At 36.4% G+C, this 21,395-nt stretch overlaps 2 protein-coding genes across 5 annotated transcripts; both read right to left on the bottom strand.

The window, feature by feature from the left end:
- Positions 1-85: 85 nt before the first annotated feature.
- LOC120347321 (sodium- and chloride-dependent taurine transporter-like) lies at positions 86-15,016 on the bottom strand. Of its 4 annotated transcripts, none has more exons than XM_039417239.2 (13): positions 14,802-15,016; positions 14,067-14,198; positions 12,377-12,561; positions 5,618-5,709; positions 5,417-5,549; positions 4,390-4,524; positions 4,208-4,311; positions 4,014-4,107; positions 3,320-3,463; positions 3,034-3,171; positions 1,311-1,517; positions 962-1,135; positions 86-367 (listed from the first exon to the last, which is right to left on the bottom strand). In XM_039417239.2, exons 1-13 carry the CDS (start codon positions 14,953-14,955, stop codon positions 296-298), a joined length of 1,764 nt encoding a protein of 587 aa, XP_039273173.2. In that variant the 5' UTR covers positions 14,956-15,016; the 3' UTR covers positions 86-295. The 4 variants fall into 4 exon arrangements, 2 of the variants coding, with proteins under 2 accessions (XP_039273173.2, XP_039273174.2); XM_039417240.2 differs by having other exon boundaries at positions 1,311-1,395; XR_005570092.2 differs by lacking the exons at positions 86-367; positions 962-1,135 and adding an exon at positions 1,960-2,072 and having other exon boundaries at positions 1,312-1,395.
- A 1,815-nt stretch (positions 15,017-16,831) lies between these two features.
- On the bottom strand, positions 16,832-21,395 carry LOC120347343 (uncharacterized). Its single transcript, XM_039417272.2, has 6 exons — positions 21,217-21,395; positions 18,350-18,488; positions 17,953-18,108; positions 17,708-17,870; positions 17,445-17,620; positions 16,832-17,150 (listed from the first exon to the last, which is right to left on the bottom strand). The coding sequence occupies exons 1-6, from the start codon at positions 21,366-21,368 to the stop codon at positions 16,911-16,913; spliced, it is 1,026 nt and encodes a 341-aa protein (XP_039273206.2). The 5' UTR covers positions 21,369-21,395; the 3' UTR covers positions 16,832-16,910.

Below are 21,395 nucleotides of genomic sequence, written 5' to 3'. Positions count from 1 at the left end.
TGAACTCAATGCAGTATGTTTTTTATCACGATAAGAAATTCTATTGCAACCCCAACTATTCAGTGAATAAGGAATGTGCGTAATGCCGAGTTTGTCATCATGTTTACATCGTCCAATCTTCTAGCCCCGATCTAAAACTAAGCATTGATTGAAAATAGTTATTTTATTTTCAATCTGTCTGAAGTGTTGCTAGCAGTGTATGTCACTATATACATATATACGTTATAAATTGGAACTGCATTCATATATCTGTGAAGCTCTGAGTTTGATTGGCCGCGGACGAAAGCTTCTTACCCTATCCATCCACAGTACACCGACTACACCGGTTATGATGATACTCACGGGGTGTCGTTGCATTGCGCAGTTTCTAAAAATGATGAATATAATTTATTATTGGTAGTATTCAACTATGTTGGAATATAAATTGTCGGAAAGAGGTCAACAGATACTAAGTCTATGCATCTGAAAACACATAACTGGCTATCTAATCCCCACGGACTAGTAACCAGACGAGATGCCGTGGTTCGCCATATGATTAAGCCGTCTTATTGGCTTTCATCTCACCCGGGATAAATATATGAATTCTATCGTATATGATAGTAATCCTGTAAACGAACTCACTTTTGTATGCTCGAAGCAAAAAATGAAAAATATCGAATCAAAACTTCAAATAAGGCACAAAAAGACAAAATAAAATCTTTCGCCATTAAAAATCAAGTTTGACTCAGAGACGACGACCGGTGTTTTTAATCTAAAATGATTATTTACTGTTTTATAGAAAGTTTCACCAGGGGAAAATCATAATTACTGCTAAAGAGGTGAAATTCCAGTGGGATACAGGTTTTCGAATAGAGCATAAAAGCTTATAGCATATAGCTATCCGTAGGAGGATTCCTTTTGATTAAGTGCTTTTTATATGTATTGGCATTTATTAATATACTGACTATACAAAAGAGATTACCTCGCGAAATGATTTGCCTTTTTGATTCCAAACAACTTTCGCGGCAATAGCCGGAACGCATAAAACAGAACTGAAAGCTGTGCACCACGCGATTACATTTGCCCATGTTGGATATATATAGGTTCTGTCGTAAGTCAAAGGCTTGAACTGATACAGCGAGTAGAACATCAAAACCTTCAATAATATGAACCAAATAAATTATGTTGCTATTTATGTTTCGCGTATTTGCACTTCACAATAATATATTAAGTAGATAGTTGAAATACGTAGATAGAAAGAGTCAATGAACATATTTAGATAAGGAAAATCTGAGAATTCGGTATCTTTAAGATGCGTTATTTGTACTTACCGATACTGATAACGGTGCAATAAATGTCCAGCTTGGAATGAGCCAAATACGAGGTATTCTCATTCTCACCATATTCTGAATATTTCTGCAAAATTTGGAGGCTCCATATAACCATGCAATTGTGGTACATTCGCAAACTACGATAAAGTAGATGCACCATCCCGCCACAGAGTACGTATTGATAACATGAAATATGTATATTCCTCCCTAAATTTAAAAGTATACAGGTCTTCGATACAAAAGTGTTAGGTTTAGTATCACCCTGACTGAGTTTCTGTATGCAAAATGCGAGATATTGAATATATATATATGAAATTCCGTATTAGTTAAAGACACGGGAGGGGTTTGTGTGTATGGGGGTATTTTCCAAGGCCCCAAACGAATTCAATTGAAACATAAAGATTTATTCATTCAATTTTTGTGATAGGCTACTGTATTTAATAATATACTAACTAACTTACTTTTGGTAGACATTAACCACCGTGTTACAATTTCACCACATGTTACATAAAAATTATATATACTATGACAAGCATTAGCCAATTAATATCCAAATGAATGAAGTAACCCAAGAGTTTGATTAGCACATATTCAACTTGTCTAGCCGTGTTTCGTGTTTACTTCATAGAGAACCACATGCAGCCAATACCTAATAACGGCGTCCATTTTATCCAATAGCAACTCGGCGCGGTCAATGAATCGCATAACTCAGTCAGCCGCAATATCTGCTTCTTGCGAAAGACATGTACTAGATTGCACATCCTGAACAGTCGCAATTGTATAACAAGTTTAAATGTATCAAGACATTTAGTAGAATGGTGGTTTCGAGATGAAAAGTGTATATTGGGACGATGACATATTACCAGATCTGTAAATTTGGGAAAAATACACAATCGACTACGAATTCCGACTCGGGTTGAAATTGACTTCGATACCGGCTCCCGACTTTTGGCTGGTGGAAATTTATGAATATTATATAATTTTGAATTTATGATTTAAATTATCACTCTAAAATTTCTAAAATACCGACGTGGAGGTATTCAGAATTTTCACTCCGGATACATATAGTGACGTCATCGACAAAACAATTATGTTTCTTAAAAATTCTAATGATGATTTTCGTGCGAAATAAATTATATATATTTAAGCTTAAGAATCATGTTTTTGTCCAGTGATTATCAAACATTCGAAACCAACAATTGAAAAAAAAATTTTTTTTTAACGTATCCCTATTAGCGTTGGGGACGGACTGCGATGATTGATACTGAGTCGGCAGATGAGTTTGAAACCTCTTGTCAGTCATCCTGTACTCGTCAGCACAACAAATCAACAGCTTATATGTAATAAATGTTCCCTCTAATTTTTGTAGTATGTGTGCGCAGAAATTTTGGTGTGTGCGCACTTTTTTGGAAATGACTAATGTTTGTGCAAAAACCAATGAAGAAATTTTGGCGTTCTAACCGGGTAATGGGTGGGCCAACAATAAACTTTCTCAACCTGCCAACCGAGCACATCGTTACATTACATCGAAATACGTCTGTGCGCAGTAAATCCATGCGTGTGCGCAGCCTCTGAAAGCTGTGTGCGCGCGCACACGAGCACACCTTAGAGGGAACACTGTATGTAATCCCCACAGAGTTGCAAATACAACTCCAGTTCCGACTCCGACCCACTGAAAGCATGCCGAACTCTGACGCCATATATTCGCTATTTGTATACGTACCGGCGTGACCATCGATAAACCAAGCAAGAACATTATTGATCCAACAACAGCATGCCCAATTTCATGGTTCCACTTATGTCGAAACAGTTTTGGAAATAAATCTTTCAAACACTCTATCACACCATCTTGAATCACAAACTATAAAGTACAAATAAAAATCGGGTTGTCATACAGAAATTTGTTTCCGTGGTCGAATAAATAATTCTTGTATAAATCACATCGAAATAACGCAATAGTAATCCAAATGCATATTTTTTATTTATTTTTATATACTATTGCAACCCACCACTGAGTCCAATCCGAGAAGTATTAACATGAGAAAGAATAACACGATCCAACAATTTGGCAACGGCAAGAAAGAGAGAGCAGTAGGATATGCTACAAACACCAGTCCAGGTCCTGACTCAGCTACGGCGGAAACGCTCGTATTCTGTAGAAATTCAAAAGTAATAATCAATATTTATGTTGTTATTACAGTTTAATCAAAAAGAATAGGGAAAACATCCTGAATTTGCGTTACGCAATTGCTTTTATTATTTGGCCAATCGCCGTGCATGATTACTGATTATGAACAGTATTTACAGTATATAAATTGATATTTCCAATGCAATTTGTAACACTGTTTCTTGGCGCTCCAGAAGTATTCGTACCAAGATGACGCACAACCTGAACAACCCTCACCTGGTACACATACTATGTTCAGGTTGTGCGCCATCTTGGTGCGAATACGTCGCGAGCACCGTTTTCTTAGCTTTGTTTTGAATATTATACGCGGTGCTTCCGATATTGCGTTGCTAAAAATAACAATTTATGATATATTAAGTTGTATCTAACTGATCCATGTGCCTGTGACCGGAATAGGCAATACTATTCAGTTGCAGAGTAGTATAGTACCACATTCCTGCACTTGGACGCTGTGCCTTATATTGGAAGATATTTATACTGTGATATGATTTTTGAAGTGATAAAAAACACGTTACCTTAACCTGTGCTAGATGCCCGAGAACAGAAAATATAGCAAAACCTGATGTAAAACTCGTGATTGCATTAGCACAGGAAACAATCGCAGCGTCTCTGAAAAAGTTGTAAAATATACTTTCTGTATTTTCATTTTCAAAAATTATTTCATAACCAAAACAACAAATAAATGGGTGCACTGTAAATGAGCTAATACCTCAATAAATTATGATGAAACTGATTATGAGAACTTAACGTTGTGAGAGCACCACATCCAACAACAAATGAGTACATGACTTGAGAAGCAGCATCAGTCCATACCTGTACAAAAACAAAAAATAGGTATCAAATATGAATCCGTCAATGGTTATTTAGTACCTAAGATAACGTCCATGTTACCTCAACTTCTAATAGCTTCGTTGTATTTGAACGCAAATATTGTTGAATTCCGTCTGATGCTCCTTCTAAAGTTGCGCCTCTGACCAAAACGATTACAATCATAACCAACGGTAAAGTTGCTGTTACATACACTACCTAGAACGAAGATATTCGTAGTTCTGCCCGACTAAAATGGTGGGAGGTTCTCGGCTGATTGGTTCCTCGGAAAAAATTGTAAAGAGACTTGAATGTGAAGTATAAATATGAACTGATCCAATACTTATAAATACAACTATAATTTCAGGTAGCCCAGGGCATCTTTAGAAACTACTTGCGATTATTCGCTTATTTAACAAAGGTAACACTCTGTTTTTAAACACATTCTCATACATGCATTTAAATTCGTTTGACTGTATATGTACATTACCTGAATGGCTGTATATGGATATGACATTTGTTTTATATGTGATTGGCTGTAAATGTATATGGGTTGGCTGTATTCGTATACCAAGTGAAGCATACTTATAAATATAACTTTTTTCAATTCAGGTAGGCCAGGGCCTTGTTAGAACTACTGACGATCCTTCGTTTATTTAACAAAAGATAGGGCTCTGTTTTTTAACACTCCCCCATACATACATTTTAAATCATGTTTTGCTGTATATGTACATTACTTGAATGGCTGTATATGGATATGACATTTGTTGTATATGTGATTGGCTGTAAATGTATATGGGTTGGCTGTATTCGTATACCAAGTGAAGCATACTGATAAATGTAACTTTCTTCAATTTCAGGTAGGCCAGGGCCTCGGTAGAACTACTGACGATGCTTCGTTTATGTAACAAAAGATAGGGCTCTGTTCTTTAACACTCCCCCATACATATATTTTAAAATCGTTTTGCTGTATATATGTACATTACTTGGATGGCTGCTGTACATGGATATGACATTGGTTTTATATGTGATTGGCTGTATATGTATATATACGAAGTGAAGCAATTTTAGTACACTCAAATCGAACGTTTACAAACAAGTACTACATTACCTTACTCGTCCAGCTAATACCTTTCCACACAGAAAAATATACAAAAATCCAAATCACAAGAAGACAGAGAGCCAAATCCCATTTGATGTTTCCAAATTCTTCAAGTCCGCCCGAAAGTGAAAGAATATTAATTCTGCAAAATGAAAGCAACCGTGAAATTGGTTTCGAGTATTAAATCATCACGTTGTGAAATGTACTTACTTCCAAAATTCCTCAACAGATGACAGCCCAACTTCAGTGCTAGAAACATTATTCAATGACGAATTTACTGGAATTTGTAGTCTTGCTTGGTTCTAATATTTGAAATAAATAAATTTTGAGATATTGAAGCAAGGACAATCTTGTAGACGATGTGACGGATTCTTCAACACCGCGGGGATGACTATTATTGGGTATATTAGTACACATTTCGAAATAATTCTCGCATACATTATAATGTTGGATATTATAAAATAACCATTCGTCAAATACAGTAAACTGAATGACGCTTTTATAGATACTTCTTATTGCACCACGAATTCACGATTAAAGCATCGTGAAAGAAGTAAATAGATGAAAAAGCAAACTAGCTGCGCAAGAGTGAATTAAAACATATGGTTGAAGAAAAATTATATAAAGCTATTTCTTAATAAAACAAAAGAGCGATGCTCAAAAATATGAACACGATATAGTACGGGTATGCAGACTGCACGGTATCCTATACATGTACCCAGTGTTCACAACTTCGCAGGATCACAAGGCGAGACGATAACGCCATTGCACGGAAAAAACGAATCTAATAGAGCCCACAGAAATTTTCAAAATAAATAGTAATATATATAATATAATAATTAGTAGTAGCCTTCTAGCGAAAAATAAAATCTTTAACAACTGAACTATTTCAAAGCAATTCGTCCAGTAGTTAAACAGAAAGGCGATTTTTTCATAACAACAAGAAGAAAAATACCAAGAAGAATTTCAAAACGAACAACAACATGACAACAGAACGATCCATACATATTTCCACTCCGTGTCCAATAAAGCAATTCAAAATACAACTCATATATTGGGTATATTTTTTGCTTCTATTTTTTAAGCATGGTTTCCACACAGTAATATATATGTTTTTGCCAGGAATTAAATAGGCATCTCTGCGTTACGACAAGTTGAATTAACCTAAAGTTCATAGACCGAAGTATTAAGCGGATCAAACCTTATTGGACACGTAGTGGACATAACGATCGTTTCAATATTATGTTGTTGTTGTTCTTTGACACGTTTTTAAAAAGTCGCTTTTCTCTTCGAATACTGGACCAATTGCTTTGAAATTTTCAGTGGTTGAAGATAAAAATTTTCTCCATTTTCGCTATGACGTCATCAAAATTATGTGACTCTACGTGTCCATATATTTGTGCATAGCTCTCTTGTTGTTAATTAATTCAGTATAGAGGACTTGCACGGGTCACGTGACTTTGTTACTGGACGGCAATAAAACAAAAACGTCCATTTGGCTCCTGTCAGTTGCAAGTCGGATTATACGTTTCCGTTTTGTTTGGTTGTTGAAAATGGTTATTTCGTACTGTTCCGTTGGCTGTACGTATAGTATAGACAACGAAATAGATCTTCAGTTATATTCCACTGATTTCAAAAGATCCGGGACGTCGCGCAATGTGGCTATCATTTATTGCCTATTGGCAGAACTGCTTGGTGTCAAGTCCAGAAGCCATCTTACTTGTGTTTCAATGTTTGCGGACAGCACTTCGTTGATGGTGAGTGATAATGTGGTGATAGTGTGCCGTTATCAATTTTTTTAAATATTCACAAGCTCCCTCATTTCAACGGAAAGCAGATGACAAACTACTGTTATTAGTAGACCTAGGCGTGGGCCTACTTGCAGTTGCAGACTTGACTTGTGTAAGACAGTAAGGAATTAATAATCAATTGCTATAAGTAGGCTTGCGCGTAATTGACAAAAATCAATTCCGTAATTACGGCCAAATCGATTACGTAATGACCCCGTAATTGCGATATTTTTTTCACACATTTAAACCTATCATAACAACCAATTTAATCCACTTCTATTCCGAATGGGACATCGGAGTTTGGTTTTCATATTCCCGGCAGTACTACACGCCGGCTACAGATGTTAAAGACAAATATCAAGAAGTGAATTCAAAATAATTTTATTCTGATTTTTATCTTTTGTATTAGCTTTGATTTTTTTTATCCACTTTATCACCAAATTTTATGCGATCAATTTTATCATTACCAACACTGGTAATATATTTAGGAAACGATAGTTCACTTTTTTAAAATCGTATTAACGTATTAATACGACTTTCGTATTAAATAAAAATTCCGGGTTGCTAATTTATTGATCAACTACAAGCGTATTCTCTCGTTTGATTATACTTTCGCTTGCCTCGCGACGAGGACTTGTTATTTCACCGTTTTCTACAATATCCGACTTTACTACTTAGTTAGCATTTTATGATAATTATTGATGCCGACTTATTGACGATATTCCGAATTCCATGCTTCATTCTACATTAAATCATTTCGCGGCCTAAAAGTTATAAAATTAGTTGCGATAAATTTAGATCAAATATTAATTATTTGCGCATTATTTAAAATACCGTACTTATATGACATGCCTTCTCCGAAAATACAAAGTTATGTCGCAAAATAATGCATTTTGTGACATTTATTTTGCACTCATGAAAATATTAATTTATTTTTCCAACTCAAGTCGACAATCCTATTTGCCAAGATTGACACAAGTTTGGTCGAGTGCCGGTGGTATTCGAGTCGACGATAAATCAAAATAAGTTGCCGCATTTGGTAAAGACAGGTAATCATATTTGGCCGACATATTGCGAGGCATTGTGAAAAACATATTGAGAAATGCCAAGTCCGGACAGATATATAACGATAAAATCGGTAACAGAACATCAAGATTTTGTAATAGAAAATGGATCTCGCGCAGAAAAAACCCCGGGAATCCCGTCGTATTGTTGTTTCTCTGCCGTCTCAATCGCTTTACCGATGCCGAAAAGACTAAGTTGCGTCGGTTCATTACGCAATTTCTCTTCCGTCTTTATATTGCTGTTTGATAAGCGCGACATTAATTATCACGGCATTTACAAAAAGACCATGTTTTATAAGTTGATCTCTTACATTCTTTAGTCATTTCACCCGAAGAAGTTGAAACCAGGTGTGTTGACGTCCATCGGTCTCAACACAATTCTATTCTTTATCTACGGTTAATATGTACATTGGCCATCCTAGATCAGTGGTTCCCAACCGCCGGTCCGCGGACCGGTGCCGGTCCGCGAAGCTTTTTCGCCGGTCCGCGAGAAATTTCGTTGTTTTTATTCCGTCTCAATCGCTTTACCGAAGACGAAGTTGCGTTGGTTTAATACGCAATTTCTTTTCCATCGTTATATTGCGACGTAATTCGCGACATCTTGGCGCCGAGTAATCACACTTTTCCCTTTTTTGGCCTGGATTCATCGCGAATGCGCTCCGATCGCTTTACCGAAGATGAGGTTGCGTTGGTTTATTACGCAATTTCTCTCCCGCCGTCATATTGCGACATCTTGGCGCCGAGTAATCACAATGTTTGCTTTTTCTGGTCCGATTCATCGCGAATGCACTCCATCAAATATGGCAAAATTCAAAAGCTAAAAATTGGCACGCGTTCTTTTTCTGTTCTGCGTCATATTCCTGATTATTATGACCATTTATATAAAACGTTATGCATATTTCCTTTGTTTAAACCAGAAAACAGTCAAGAGCAGTATAATATTCCAGTAAGATATGAACTTGTTGCGACACTGCAGGTGGTCACGAGACGCGCAAAAAAATGGGCGGCAGAGATCTTTTCCAATATTTTGAGCAGACATAGTAGGATTTTGATCCTGGTGCCAACTTGCCAGTCAAAAAAAAAAAAAAAACTTAATCAAAATTGTGATTCAACTTTACAGTCCAGATTTAAGAAAGAATCACTGTCACAATTTTGGATATCTCTTGATGGCGAATACCCATCGCTAAGTAAGCAATCAAACTGTTGTCCGTATTTTCAATCAGTTACTGCGTTATGCGAAAAAACATTTTCATCACTAGCTTTAATTAAAACGAAGCAACAAAATCGGCTACTCGCCTCTGCAGAGCTACGTGCTGCAGAAACTTCTTTGAGGCCTCGTTTGCAATCCAATATTGGAAACGAAACAGCAGCAAAATTCTCACTAGAGTCAATTGTGTTTATACAATATTTGTACATGTTTTTTATGTGAAATGTTTTATGCGTGCCTTTCTCACGCATAATGGGTGCCCAGTACCAGTGGCATAGCATCCACCCCCGCAGTGGCGGGAGGGCCCACAGCGCCTAGGGGCCCAAGCGGTTAGAATTTAGAAATGTAAGCCGCAAAACCAAAAGTTACATTGCAAAACCAGTAATGCACATCTAATGTTGATGTTAGTTCTGCTCAAATCGTTTTGTTAAGTAACAATGCCAGGGAGTCGTCGATTTTCGGCGTCTTGTGGTTTGATCGCACCGGCAAAATTGCAAAGGCTGTCACAATGATGTCGAAAGCAAAACCTCTCAGTGGCGCACAGAAACGCGGAAAAAGGGCAGAAGAGTACGCACGTATGAAAAAAATATAAAGTAACCAAGATAAACGGCAAATTTTTTGTTACCATTGCCTTTTAATAGCGACATGTTATGCTTTTTGACGAAATAGAAAAAGCGTTGTTTTAGCTTTTGTCCGAGAGTTTTTAGGGTCATTTCCTCGAAATATTTTTGCGGGGTCACGAGAGTCTTGCTACGCTACTGCCCAGTACTGCATTTTATTACGAAAGAGATGGTATTAAATTATGTTTTACCCATTTCAATTTTTGGCTGGCACATTATTTGATAGTTTTTCTTCGTGTGAAATGTTTTTAAGTGTGCCTTTTTTGAGTGCCCGACATTGCATTATATTATCTGTTACGGTTATTTCAATTTTTTGCCGGTCCGCGAGTACATTTAATTTAATTTTACCGGTCCGCCAGGATAGAAAGGTTGGGAACCACTGTCCTAGATAAGTTGATAATAGGTTAGTAAATGACGCGTTATGCCTTCCCCATCTGCCTAACAAGAGAGAGAGAAACGGCTGCGAATACCGGAACTCTAACTTCTTTTACTTAAACTTTAATTTTTTACAATCGACGGAATTGACTGCTCTGAAGAGAGCTCGTTTCAATCGCGAAAGCGCTCGACCAATAATTACGACTTTACGTAATTCGTAACTTCCCTTCCGTAACTCGAAATAATTCCGTAATTCCGTAAATCCGTAAATTACGTGCAAGCCTAGCTATAAGGTATTGTTTCCCTAATTAGCAGGTAATCTATTACTAAGTGTGAAGGGTTGAATAGATAACTAAAGTTTAACACCAGTGGCCATGCAAAAAATAACCAGAATTCAATTGAATTCGCCATCTAGGAATACGCTCGCAACCGCCTCTGTGATCACCCTGGTAGTTTCACAGGTTTCAATCCCATGCGGGGATAGGTATGTGCGAGAGGATTGCATCTCTACTCCCACCGAGGGTGGTTCACATGACCGCTGATCGGTTACGACCATTCCCCACCATCCAAGTCCATGCTTCTGAAAACAAATAACTGCCCCCCCCCCCCAAATGGTATTCATGGTACCATGGTGTAGGCGGCTTTTTTTAAAGTGTGGTAGGTCTAGTCGAAAGAGACATTAAATGTTTATGCTAACAACTGCAAATTAATATTGCAACGCATACAAGTTAACAGAATTTGTTGAAATGGTCCTGCCTTTTGCCTTTCTTCAAAATCCCCCATTTTCTAACTATTCTCTTCCTCTCTGGGGATGGCAAAAATTCAAATATCGATGGGACATATAAGCAGCTGATAATGGGTTATCTTCCCTTTTTCATGAAAATGAATTAAACACTAATCATCATTTGACAGTGCCAAGTTTGTGTATCAGATCAGTAATAAATTACCTGCTAACTAACAAAACAGACAACACCTTCTGACCATTAATGAAGATTTCTTTCAATTTAAAACGCAACTATGCCTACCAATGTGGGTAGTTTTTAGGGTAGAATTTATTTGTGGTTGGGGACAGATTGCAAGGTGCAACATCGTACGACTACCATTCTATGTCGGGATTAGTTAGCCAGTTATTTGTTTTAGAAGCATGGACTTGATGGTGGGGGATGTCGTAATCGACCAGCGGTCGTGTGAACCACCCTCAGTGGGAGGAGAGTTGCAATCCCCTCGCACATAACTATCCCCGCATGGGATTGGAACCTGTGAAACTCCCAGGGGGATCAGAGATGCGGTGGCGAGCGTATTCTTAGATGGAGAATTCAATTGAATTCTGGGTATTTTTTGCATTAGCACTGGCGTTAAACTTTAGTTATCTATTCAACTTTTCACACTTACTAATAGATTACCTGCTAACTAGGGAAACAATACCTTATGGCAATTATTGATTAATACCTTACACGAGTCAAGTCTGCAAGTAGGCCTACGCCTAGGCCTACCAATAACAGTAGTTTGTCATCTGCTTTCCATTGAAATGAGGGAGCTTATGAATATTCAAAAAAACTGATAACGGCACATTATGACTTACCATCAACGAAGTGCTGTCCGCAAACAGTGAAACACGAGTGAGATGGCTTCTGAACTTGACACCAAGCAGTCCTGCCAATAGATGATATCCACATTGCGCGACGTTCCGGATCTTTTGAAAACAGTGGAATATAACTGAAGATCCATTTCGTTGTTTATACTATACGTACAACAGCCAGCGGAACAATACGAAATAACCATTTTCAACAGCCAAACAAAACGGAAACGTATAATCCGACTTGCAATTGACAGGAGCCAAATGGACGTTTTTGTTTTATTGCCGTCCAGTAAACAAGGTCACGTGACCCGTGCAAGTCCTCTATACGTATTACCTTAGTAAAATTCATTTCTTCTTGAAACAATGGTATGCAGTCTTCATTGTTCCAAGTATTGTTACATGTTGTCCATGGTGAATCAATGGAAAATCCAGCAACAAGCCAACGCAAGGCCCATGCCAAAATAACGGGATAATATATATCAGCATAAACTAAAATAATGCAAGTGGCATGTCCAATACCTAAATATTAATTGCAATAATATTAGAACTAAAATAATGCCAGTCGATTAAGCCCGTATTCAGTGGTGGGATTCAATTTTTTTGTCAGTCGGTTTCATCCCAAAAGTCATATTTTTCAGTCGGTTCTGTTACAAAAAGTCATTGACAGTAACCAGTAATGCTAACCGGTTCGCTGATCTCATAAAATTCCGTGAGACGATTCTATAGAACAGGTGCGACCCGACTGAATCCCACCACTGTCCTTATTGTTTCGACATCATTTGGATCTTGCGCTTTCAAGAACAACACTCGAAGCAAGCAATATATTTAAATGAGCAATTGCAAACCAGCAACTAATTCCACAAACTTGCATCACCAAATTAACAACGTTTGCAAACAATATTCGCATTATTTCATAAATATGAATTCTTGCAAGTGCAGGTTTATTGTTTGACTCTACAAATATGTATGAAAATGACCGAAAATGATGTATTCTTATGTATGAAATAATAAGTTACTGTCTCTAGGGAATGACGTAAACAATGTCGTACGGGCTTGCGCTGTCAAATTCTTGAATCGGGAGAGTTGACATAAGTCGTGTGCTGCAAATATTGGCAAACATATGGCCGAGTTCTTTGCTTTATACATAGAATCTTGGATTACCAAAACTGAAACTATTTTGAGGCTTTGAATTTGTAAAACTTCTATTGCCTAACCGCAGCCGATAATTATCTATCCGCTGTTATCGTGTTTCCCCAAAAATAAGACTTAGCAAAAATTGTAAAATATTTTTTAGGCGGTCCAGACGTATGTGTACCGATATGGAGGTAACTAATTTTGTTCGCATACTTTACATCAAGTTGTGCGAAGGGACCGAAACCTATGGGCAGGGGGTATATTCACTTGGCTAACACAAACAGTCCCTGAACTCGTAATCGAACTAAAATAAGAAAAATCGAAATAAAATTATAGCTCAACCCCGACCAAATAACACATACTACGGGAGTACCGATTTTAGAATAAGAACTAGTCGATAGCGCGAATTTTTTTTATCTAATCGGTAGCAAGAAATCTCTCCTACACGTTTTAGATGATTAATCTATTTCGTGTGGAAGAGGAAAAGGTTCAATGACCTGAGGTGACGTGAAGATCACGCTACGATTCATATTTTGTATATTTAAAAATCGTAATTCTTTACTTTGTAATTATTTTTTTTTAAATGCAAATAAGAGACACCCCTCTAAAATAAGCCCTAGTGTTATTTTTTAAAAGAAAAGTGAAATAATACCCTGTCTTATTTTCGGGGAAAACCAGGTATAATATATGCCAAGAATTTTGTTTTGAATGAGTGAAAAGCTGAAGCTGAACCAGGCACGAAGATTATCAATCGCTTGCTTCGTCCGTGTTTGTTCGAGGATACATCGTGATGTTTGCTAGTTGCGTACCTTTTCTTGGTTCACTCATAGTTATTTATATGTTCTTCGGTTAAAGGAATGACAGATGTGTTTGTATCTTAATTAGATTACCTTTCATTAACGGTATGATCTGCCATGCTCTGATTGCACTGTCACGCGTGTATTGCCCAACAGCCAACTCCAGGATGATTGTCGGCAATACGACGAACAGAAGTACCGCAAGGTATGCGATCAAAAATACGCCTGAAACAACAAAGAATATTTCAAAAAAGTTTCATCGTGTCAAAATGTTTTCAAGCATAATGACGCAACATATCTTGACCTATAAACCATTTCATAAGAGGAATAATGATTTACAACGCTTGTTAAACACATATTTGAATCACTTCGTTAGGCGTATATGTTTCATCTACATATACTACCCATATACATCATCAGTATATAGCATGCTATATAGATGAAAATGCGACAAAAGTACCTTTTTAATGTGAATATATATATTATATATATATAATATTCGACTTCGAGTCAGTAAGTTTAATCAATGCCTAATACAAAAACCTCTTCCTACTTGATGCAAAGAAAAGTTGAAATAGAAATAAACATTCCTTTTATTTGATCGTGGATGAAAACAGCGCCGTACTGATTCGATTTTACTACATGGCATAACCCCTTGCTCTTTCATAATTTCGTTGGGGCACACATTATGTAACTTACTAACCAACCCAAACGATGCCGGCGTTCAAAATTGCAGATGGACAGGAGATTGACTATTTTATCACAAAGATAGTATTCCAAAATTAATATATATATATATCCCATTTTTGAAAGCTTATTTTCACCTACCGCCTCCATTTTTGTAACACAAATAAGGAAACCTCCAGACGTTTCCAAGTCCGATTGACATTCCAAACATAGTCAGTACAAAGTCAATACTTTTTGACCAAGTTTTCCGCTCCATATTATTCTGCGGAGATTCAACGGTTTCTTTGGAACACATGCTGTATTTTTACACGTAGATGCTTTATCAGAAAATCAAGCAAAGACTGATAAAAGATAATATTGGCTGCTAAATATGTAAGTAGTTATAGTAATAAATACATACAAATAAAGAGCACTGATAACCGAAATCCTATGTGAAGAATTATGAATAGATTTCCATATAATGAATCCCAAAATTAGCCTAAACAGAGGTCTTACAAATCTCAAATCCTCACTTTATTCTGCGCTAGTAGGCACAGTATTCGGCCTATTACCAGGGTCGCTTACAACGAAACAGCTGACTGCGGAAATCATATACCTCCCCAAACGGCTTCCGTTCAAGTATGTAATGTAATCTAATTAAATCTACAACAAGTCGGACAAATTATGAAATCTGAAGTATTGCAAACATACTCGGCGACGTATACAAGAGAGGTATGTGTTGTAGTGAATATAACCCCGCTAGCTGCAATCATTTGGTCGATCTATATTGTCTGGCACTTCGGATCTGATAAATTTGGTATATATAATAAAAAAAAGGATGTTTTATAAGGGTTGCAGATCATAAGGCAAATTTTAGAACACCACTACCTTCATTTAAACTTGAGGTATCTTAAAACGTGTTAAACTTACATTACCAAATATTATTACTGACAGAACCTAACGATGAAGACGCTCATCATCATAATTTTATCAAATATGTATTTGACATCCTGCACTGCATGTAAACACGGTCGTTGAACGGTGAATATACGCGAGGTGAATTGTGCTAGTTACTTGTTGCAACAACAACCATTCTCCGACATTTGCAATCGCAATTTCAACGAGTCAATTTCCCATCAATATTTTAATTATTACATCGTGGAGTAGTTAATCGAAATAATGCAACCAAAAATAATATTTATTTTAAGATTCATTTATTGTATAAACAACAAAAGATCTGTAGAGTGCATGCCACTGAATCTAGTCTAGACAATATTTTTTGGTCAAGTTTGTTAGAGTATTATTTCTTTTTCTTATGAAAAATAAATTTTTCCAATAATTGAAAGAAATTGTATGTGATAATGTATTTCGCTGATCATTGAAATTTCAAACATTGAAAAAATATGCTGGTTACGTATAAAACTTGTAACGAGAATATCGGTCAGAAACCGAAGACTTATCGATCGAAAGTTAGGGGATCCCCAAAACATCGCTCTTACTCCATAGTGACACCCTGTGTCCCTTCACTAATCAATTAATAACTCGCTAATTATACGATATAATTCGCCCAAAATCAATAGGCTTTTGTTCCGAGATAAGATGAATGCACATGCAAAATCTGGAGCAGATTCAATCTCGCTTTCGTGAGATATCGCGTACATCTAACAGACAAACAGACAAACAGACATACAGACAGACAAATACCTATCAACATACTTACCGATTAAAATCGATAAGTAATGACACATATAACATATTGTCATTTTCACATTAGAGAGCTTTTCAAAATATAATTAAAATTAATAATAATTGAGCTACTTCAAAAAGACAATGGCAGTATAATTGCTTTCCTACAAACTTTTTCGATGAACGTACTTTTGTGACAAATTTCTTTGCCTTAAATTATCTTTTTCTAAAAAACATTCGCGAAAAAATAATTTCTTAAATAAAAGTGCAATGTCGCATAATTTGCATTCGCGCAACTGTCCGTACTCACCAAACTGAATCTTCCAAAAGTTTGTTCTCACAAAGCTACATTCTCGCAAAAGTCATAATTGCCAAAACTACCCCCTCGCAATAATCCGTTCTCGCAAAATACGTTATTGCAAAGTTCCATCTGTTCAGCAATTAATCTCACTAAACTAGATGCCGCGAAAAATTACCAACTCACCAAAAACAGCCAACTATTTTTGCAATTTATTTATACTTTGCTATATATTTTGCAGTATACTGCTTTTCATACATAAAAGCAAATACGCCTGTTGAATGTAGTTATGATTCCGCCAATTTAACATCTTCTTTATTTTGCCAAGCTATTGGCACTCCCACCAAGCAACCACATCCTTTTAAGCAACATCCGGCAAACATTCCGATAAACAAGATGCATAAGAATCCCCAAACATAAGGCCTGAAATCTAAATGTCTGTCGTAAACTGATTTATACTTTGGAGTTTCTTTTCTGTTTCCCATTTTGATTGGACGTCTACAAGCATGGTTATCAATCATTTCATCCTGTGTGATAAAAGATATATTTAATAGCGATGAAGGAAAATAACACATAGGTTTGAATACAATTTTTGTATTTTTTTTTGTATGTACTAGTAAATGATACTAAATGATACATCGCACTCACAGGTATACTAATGTGTTGATATAATATAAAATAGACCAGTTTCTGACAACTAATAATTCGCATTATGGCAATTTAAAACCTGGCTGAAGAAATATGGTCAGCTATGTAGAAAATATTCACATAAGCATTAATTAAACAGATCGCTTCTTTTTTAATTTTCGCCACCAATATACCTTTGTGGTAAAGTGTTGTAGCTCGTTTTCTTGTTCTCTCTTGGTCATGTGACATACTCCTACATTAACACACGGTGCCGTATTACGTGGTCGACTTTGAGTCTTGTAATCAGACAGCCTTAGTCGTAGGTTTTCTAAAGGAACTGAATACATCCGAATCCAGTTGGGAGCCACATCTGCAATTTGAAAATTGATCAATCAGTTATGCGACAATATTCCATGGTGAAAAATTAGTTAAAAACTGAAATGTACCATTGACTCACGTTTCTTGTATTCCGAGAATATCTTTCCTGTTTCCAGCTCTAACTCTTCTTTATCGGCTGCTGAACCGTCATTAAGGGAAACTTCAATTCCACCTTTTGACTTTTTAGTTACGGAACACAGCGCATACCACATTTCATCAGATATTGTTGACATAACTCTGAACTTAATTAGTAACAAAAGTGGTCATTTGCTTCAAAAAAGTTTTATTGTTTTGCATATTAGCTGAATAAAAAATATCTTCTACCTCTGTATATCCAATGTATTTAAACTTTTCCAACGTCTGTAAAACCCACAATAGCTCATTCCCTTCAACGACCCACCATCCGGGAAGTTTATTTAAAGCTGCAGTCCCTCGGTATTCGTTGAATCCTCGACCGTCTTTTCTTTTCACCACAACTATCTAAAAACAAGCTAATACATGTTGGATAAGAAAAACAGACAACTGTATTTCAGTATGGCAAGTTAGGCAATATACCTCTTCCCGAAGATTCCATTCTCCATTTCGGCATGCAAACGCATGACTTTATATAGCTCTTAGTTTATAGACAATTTATTGCAAAATATAGTTGCTACAATCAAAGACTCACAGTGAATTACAATTCATTTCCAACTGTAATTGTTTAACATGAAAATCAACAAACCTTTCGTGAAAGACTCCTGGCTGTTTTGTTTTTCCACACAAATTCTCGGAGTTCATCATAAATTGTGGTTTGACTTCCATCCCAAGTTTTTGTTGCTATTTTTGAGATGTGATCAGAATTAAATCGGATATCAGAAGGCCTGTTGAAAATGAAGTGAAAATTTTGAATAATAATAACTAGCAATGTATATTAGTATGTCAAATGATATCACAACAATTTTAACACTGGGTGTCATAATTATGATAAATAAAAAAGCGCGTACGAGTATAATTTGTGAATCTGCATTATTTATATTTAAAGTACCAGTATTTGATCTTATTGACGTAGTTGCAAATAGTAGTCTTAAAATCGTACCAGACCTCTTTCTACCAATCCAAAACCACATATCGTTTATCAAATTTTAAAAAAGTTTCTCGTGTGAACTGTGTTTATTAAATATGAATGAACTTACTAGGCTTGCACGTAATTTACGGATTTACGGAATTACGTAATTATTTGGAGTTACGGAAGGAAAGTTACGAATTACGTAAAGTCGTAATTATTGCATTGAAACGAGCTTTCTTCAAAGCAGTCATTTTCGTCGATTGCGAAAAATGAAAGCTCAACAAGTAGAAGAAGTTAGAGTTCCGGTATTCGCAGCCGTTTTTCTCACTTCTCTCTCTCTTGTTAGGTAGGTGAAGGAAGTCATGACGCGTTGCCATTTACTAACCTATTATCAACTTATCTGGCATGGCCAATGTGAATTATTAACGTAGTTAAGGGGGAAGAATTGAGTAGGGCCGTTTGACGCCAACACACCTGGTTTTAACTTCTCCCGTAACTTAACCGTAGATAAGGGATAAAATTGCGTTGAGACCGATTGACGCCAACACACCTGGTTTCAACTTCTCTCGCATCTTATCTAGCATGGCCAGGGCCAATGTACATAATAACCGTAGATAGGGGGAAGAATTGTGTTAAGACCGATGGACGCTAACACGCGCGGTTTCAACTTCTTCGGGTGAAATGACTAATGAACGCAGGAGATCAATCTTTCAAACATGGTCTATCAAACATTTGTATCCATTTTACTTTTATTTATTATTTACTTGTTCCAGTTTTTCGTTACTTATGGTATATATGTTCCGTTTCTATTTTATAGTCACGCGTTTAAATAGTGGGAATTCCCCACCAAGTGTGGATTAGCAATGCCTAACCATTCTTTGTTGTTAATATCAACACTTGATATATGAACATGGGGTGACCGTACATTTGAACCCATGTACATTTGAACCCATGCGTATATCCACGGGTTCAATCTATATGCGGGTGCTAAAACCCATGGGTTAGGGTTAGTATGGGTTTAACTATCCGTGAAACAAAAAAAATTCCATAGGTGCAATAGCATACAGGTGCAATTGTCATGGGTTCAAATGTACGTGGATTCAAATGTAATGGAACCGAACATGGAATATCATACTGTTTTTGGCTGTTTTATTTCAGACTTGGGGTATAAACAGGAAAATATCCATAACCTTTCAACACGACGATCTTGTGAAATTTAACGAAGAGCTTTCGCGACGAATTGGAACCAAATAAGCGAAAAGAGCGATTGATCACTCGCGCCAATACCTCGCCGTGATAATTAATGTCGCGCTTATCAAATAGCAATATGACGACAAAAGAGAGATTGCGTAATGAACCAACGCAACTTCGTCTTCTCGGCATCGGTAAAGCGATTGAGACGGCAGAGAAACAGCAAAACGACGGATTCCTCGCGGACCGCTAAAAATTTAACTGCTATCATATATAATCAAATATGCGCCAGTGTGTTTATTCTGTGCGAGATCTATTTTCCATTACAAAATCTTGATAATCTGTTAACGGTTTTATCGTTATATATCAGTCCTGACTTGGCCTTGCTCATGATGTTTTTCACAATTCCTCTCAATATTTCGGCCATATATGATTAACTGTCTTACCAAATGCGGCAACTTATTTTGGTTTATCGTCGACTTGAATACCACCGGCACTCGACCAAACTTGTGTCAATCTTGGCCGATAGGATCGCCGACTTGAGTTAGCAAATAAATGTCGTGAGTGTAAAATAAATGTCACAAAATGAATTGTTTTGCGATATAACTTTGTATTTTCGGAGAAGGCATATTATATAAGTTCCATATTTAAATTATACTCAAATAAATAATATTTGATCTAAATTTATCGCAAATAATGTTATAAACATTCAGTCCGCGAAATGATTAAATGTAAAATGAAGCATGGTAATCGGAATATTTTCAATAAGTCGACATCAATAATTATTATTATAAAATGCTAACAAGGCAGTAATGCCGGATAATGCAGAAGACGCTGCAAAAACAAGTCTTCGTAGCGAGGAAATCGCAAGTATAATCAAACGAGAGAATACGCTCCTCGTTGGTTAATAAATTAGAAACCCGTAATTTTTATTCAGTACTAAGGTGGTTTTAAAAAACTATCGTTTTCATAAATATCCGTATACCAGTGTCGGTAATGATAAAATAAAATTGATCGCATAAAAATGGGACGGTTTATTTGCGAAGGTGATAAAGGAAAACCAAAGCTAACACAAAAGATAAAAATCAGAATAAAATTAATTTGAATTCACTCCTTGATATTTGTATTTAACATCTGCCGCCGGCGTGTAGTACTGCCAAGAATATGAAAACCCAACTTCAATGTCCCATTCGGAAAAGAAGTGGATTCAATTGGTTGTTATGATAGGTTTAAATGCGTGGAAAAATATCGCAATTACGGGGTCATTACGTAATTGATTTTGCCGTAATTACGGAATTGATTTTTGTCAATTACGTGCAAGCCTAGAACTTACTATTTAACTTCACGCATACCTGAGATAGATATACTTGGTTGTGCATTCGCAGTATACGTCCACTGTTGCAATAAAAACACTTTTAATAAATCTCCCGCCATAGTAACTTAAAATGGAGAAATATCGCCTTACTGTGAAGCCCAATAAAAACAAAAAATATCCAATATGCATCCCTACTTCGTTTATGAAAGTTTTTAA

The sequence above is a fragment of the Styela clava genome, chromosome 11 (genome assembly GCF_964204865.1).
Source record: "Styela clava chromosome 11, kaStyClav1.hap1.2, whole genome shotgun sequence".
NCBI lineage: Eukaryota > Metazoa > Chordata > Ascidiacea > Stolidobranchia > Styelidae > Styela > Styela clava.
Note: the sequence above shows the minus strand (reverse complement) of the source record. Positions and strands in the feature narration are given on the sequence as shown.

Coding starts and splice junctions, on each gene's coding strand:
- LOC120347321 (XM_039417239.2), bottom strand. CDS start 14,955: ATGTGTTCCAAAGAAACCGTTGAATCTCCGCAGAATAATATGGAGCGG. Junction 4,108..4,207: donor TTTCATCATAATTTATTGAG/GTATTAGCTCAT, acceptor CAACTTTTTCAG/AGACGCTGCGATTGTTTCCT. Junction 1,136..1,310: donor TTGCACCGTTATCAGTATCG/GTAAGTACAAAT, acceptor ATATTATTGAAG/GTTTTGATGTTCTACTCGCT.
- LOC120347343 (XM_039417272.2), bottom strand. CDS start 21,368: ATGCATATTGGATATTTTTTGTTTTTATTGGGCTTCACAGTAAGGCGA. Junction 17,871..17,952: donor AATACATTGGATATACAGAG/GTAGAAGATATT, acceptor TTACTAATTAAG/TTCAGAGTTATGTCAACAAT. Junction 17,621..17,707: donor ATTCTCGGAATACAAGAAAC/GTGAGTCAATGG, acceptor TTCAAATTGCAG/ATGTGGCTCCCAACTGGATT.